We start from the raw sequence: 3,103 nt of genomic DNA, 5'->3' as shown, positions 1-3,103 counted from the left end.
AAAAGTACCCCCTTTTTTGACCGTTTTCTATGAATTTCACGTTTTCTTTCATTTTTTTCGAAAAATTCACAGGAACAAAATGTGATTTTTTTCCATTTTACATATGTGTAACAAGTTTCAGAGTGATCCGTTTGTAAATAGCCGAGATAATTTTTGGGGTAGACGCTCCTCTTAAGAAGCTAGTAAAATCAACAACGTTTTCTGTACAGTCACTGTATAAAAAAATTTTCAGGACAAACTATTCGATATCTCCTGAACATTTTTAAAACATAGCTGTGAGTAAACGTGTGTCTTTGCGGAAGTGTTCAAACTGGGAGCTGTCTCTTATACACATCTAGATGTGTATAAGAGACAGGCCTAAAGCTGTTGNAAATGGAAGGGATACTGTCTCTTATACACATAACAGCTGCTCGATGAGGTACAAGAACTCGAGGAGGTACACGAGCTCGAGTCGCGACTTGAGGGAGTAGAACATCGCGTCTTCCTTGATTTCCTGTGGCAATACAACAATTGGCCGTCAGCGGGGGCAATAGTGGAGGAAAAATAGGACTTGCACGCATCTTCTCTTCTTTTGCATGGATCTTTTTTTTTCTTTCATATGGCATTACATATTTATTCCAGTATTGCAACGTGTTGCGCAGTTGGGTTTATGGTTAACCTATTAATTACCTATTAACCGTTTTGGGAAATCGTTATTGAAAATTCGTGAATAGAAGAAAATTTCAATGCATGTAACTCAACAAAACCTCCAAACAATATAATTTAATTTCAAAACTTAAGTTTCATTTACAATGACATTTATCGAATATCAAACATGTTTTCTGATTTATGTAATCGAAGAATTTTTTTTTATTTTATTAAAGTTCAAAACTCTCGAACCATTCTGTCAATGCTGAATTGCACATTTATTTTCAGGAGTACTCCTAATATTTTTATTGGTTGCTAACACCTGACGCGCTCTCACTTTAAATAATACCACTAATTTTCCCTTGTTGTGGCGTGCGAACCTTAACATCAATGACGGCGAGACCCGTCATGACGTTCATTAGGACGAGGAAGACGAAAAAAATAAATAATAGGAACATGATGACGGATGATATGGAGTAGATCGTGCCATCCTTCATCAACTCTTCGCTGAAGGACGAATACTCGAACTCGCCCGTCGACATGACGATGGTGCGCACCAGCATCGTAAAGAAGCCTAGGGAGTGGGCGGACAAGTTCGCGAAGTTCTCGTTCTGTTGGACGGACAAGTTCGCGAAGTTCTCGTTCTGTTGGACGGACAAGTTCGCGAAGTTCTCGTTCTGTTGGACGGACAAGTTCGCGAAGTTCTCGTTCTGTTGAACGGACAAGTTCGCGAAGTTCTCGTTCTGTTGGACGGACAAGTTCGCGAAGTTCTCGTTCTGTTGAACGGACAAGTTCGCGAAGTTCTCGTTCTGTTGGACGGACAAGTTCGCGAAGTTCTCGTTCTGTTGAACGGACAAGTTCGCGAAGTTCTCGTTCTGTTGGACGGACAAGTTCGCGAAGTTCTCGTTCTGTTGAACGGACAAGTTCGCGAAGTTCTCGTTCTGTTGGACGGACAAGTTCGCGAAGTTCTCGTTCTGTTGAACGGACAAGTTCGCGAAGTTCTCGTTCTGTTGGACGGACAAGTTCGCGAAGTTCTCGTTCTGTTGAACGGACAAGTTCGCGAAGTTCTCGTTCTGTTGGACGGACAAGTTCGCGAAGTTCTCGTTCTGTTGAACGGACAAGTTCGCGAAGTTCTCGTTCTGTTGGACGGACAAGTTCGCGAAGTTCTCGTTCTGTTGAACGGACAAGTTCGCGAAGTTCTCGTTCTGTTGGACGGACAAGTTCGCGAAGTTCTCGTTCTGTTGAACGGACAAGTTCGCGAAGTTCTCGTTCTGTTGGACGGACAAGTTCGCGAAGTTCTCGTTCTGTTGAACGGACAAGTTCGCGAAGTTCTCGTTCTGTTGGACGGACAAGTTCGCGAAGTTCTCGTTCTGTTGAACGGACAAGTTCGCGAAGTTCTCGTTCTGTTGGACGGACAAGTTCGCGAAGTTCTCGTTCTGTTNACGACGGCAACAAACAACTGCTTCATCGTTTCTGCATCTAGGAACTCGTATGAGCGTCTGATTAGTCCAAGAAGTTTGTTGGATGTGTTAGCTTACGTTTCAACATGCTTAGAAAATTTCAGATCCTTGTCGACATAAACTCCGAGATCTTTTTCCACACTAGACTTTGAAATGACTATGAAAATTACAGCAGAAAGCTCTCCTCGCAGATCAAATGCTCTTCGGATATTTCTTACACCTTCTGTGTGAGAAACATTTGAATCAATATGTGTGCGGAGAAAAAGGTCTACATTGCAAACATTGTTAGCTGACCATATAGGCATCAGCATATCCTACGCAAATCGACTTCGATGAATTGGCAAACTCGGATATCGGTTTCAAAAACTTAAATACTTATCCATATCCCTACACGAACTGTTCAAAAAGCAAAGGGATATCACGAATTTATTTCTTCATCATTCTTATCTTGCCAATGAGTGGAAATTGGAAGCACGGGAGATGGATATGGAAGCAGAGTAGAGGAGATGGATACAGCGAGCGCATAACCTATTGAGTCATTAGCGCTCGCCGAGCGCACAACCAATTAGGTCATTAGCGCACGGCGAGCACATCCGGCTTGAGCTGCTCCAGCTCAGGGTCAGCTACGCGCACCGACCATAACGCACCATTATTAGTGGCACGCAACGACTCAAGCCCGCGAGCAGGCATCACCAATTTAAGGGGACCTTCTACCCTAAAACCGAGGTAGCCTATAACTCCTACAGTTATTGTCCGATCATCATGAAACTTCACATACATACGTAAAATGTAAAAATAATATACGTTTAAAAATTACTTTTTAAAGACAACACTTCCAAAGAATCCAGTGTCTCCAATCTTGAAGATGTACCATGAATTTCTCATTCAATTTTCAAATATTAAAAAAATTAATTTTTCAATTTTTTTAATATATAAATTTTTAATATATAATTTTTTTCAAAATTATTTATTCTATTATTTGATTCCTGCATTGCCTCTGACTCCACACAAGTGTG

At 41.5% G+C, this 3,103-nt stretch overlaps 1 protein-coding gene across 1 annotated transcript; it reads right to left on the bottom strand.

The window, feature by feature from the left end:
• Positions 1 to 391: 391 nt before the first annotated feature.
• On the bottom strand, positions 392 to 2,777 carry LOC108676798 (dr1-associated corepressor homolog). The gene is made up of 3 exons (XM_018164936.1): positions 2,670 to 2,777; positions 1,008 to 2,063; positions 392 to 493 (listed from the first exon to the last, which is right to left on the bottom strand). The coding sequence occupies exons 1-3, from the start codon at positions 2,775 to 2,777 to the stop codon at positions 392 to 394; spliced, it is 1,266 nt and encodes a 421-aa protein (XP_018020425.1).
• Positions 2,778 to 3,103: the final 326 nt, after the last annotated feature.

Source organism: Hyalella azteca, unplaced genomic scaffold, assembly GCF_000764305.2.
Source record: "Hyalella azteca isolate HAZT.00-mixed unplaced genomic scaffold, Hazt_2.0.2 contig14743, whole genome shotgun sequence".
Classification (NCBI taxonomy): Eukaryota; Metazoa; Arthropoda; class Malacostraca; order Amphipoda; family Hyalellidae; genus Hyalella; species Hyalella azteca.
This window is presented reverse-complemented; position numbering and strand designations above follow the sequence as displayed.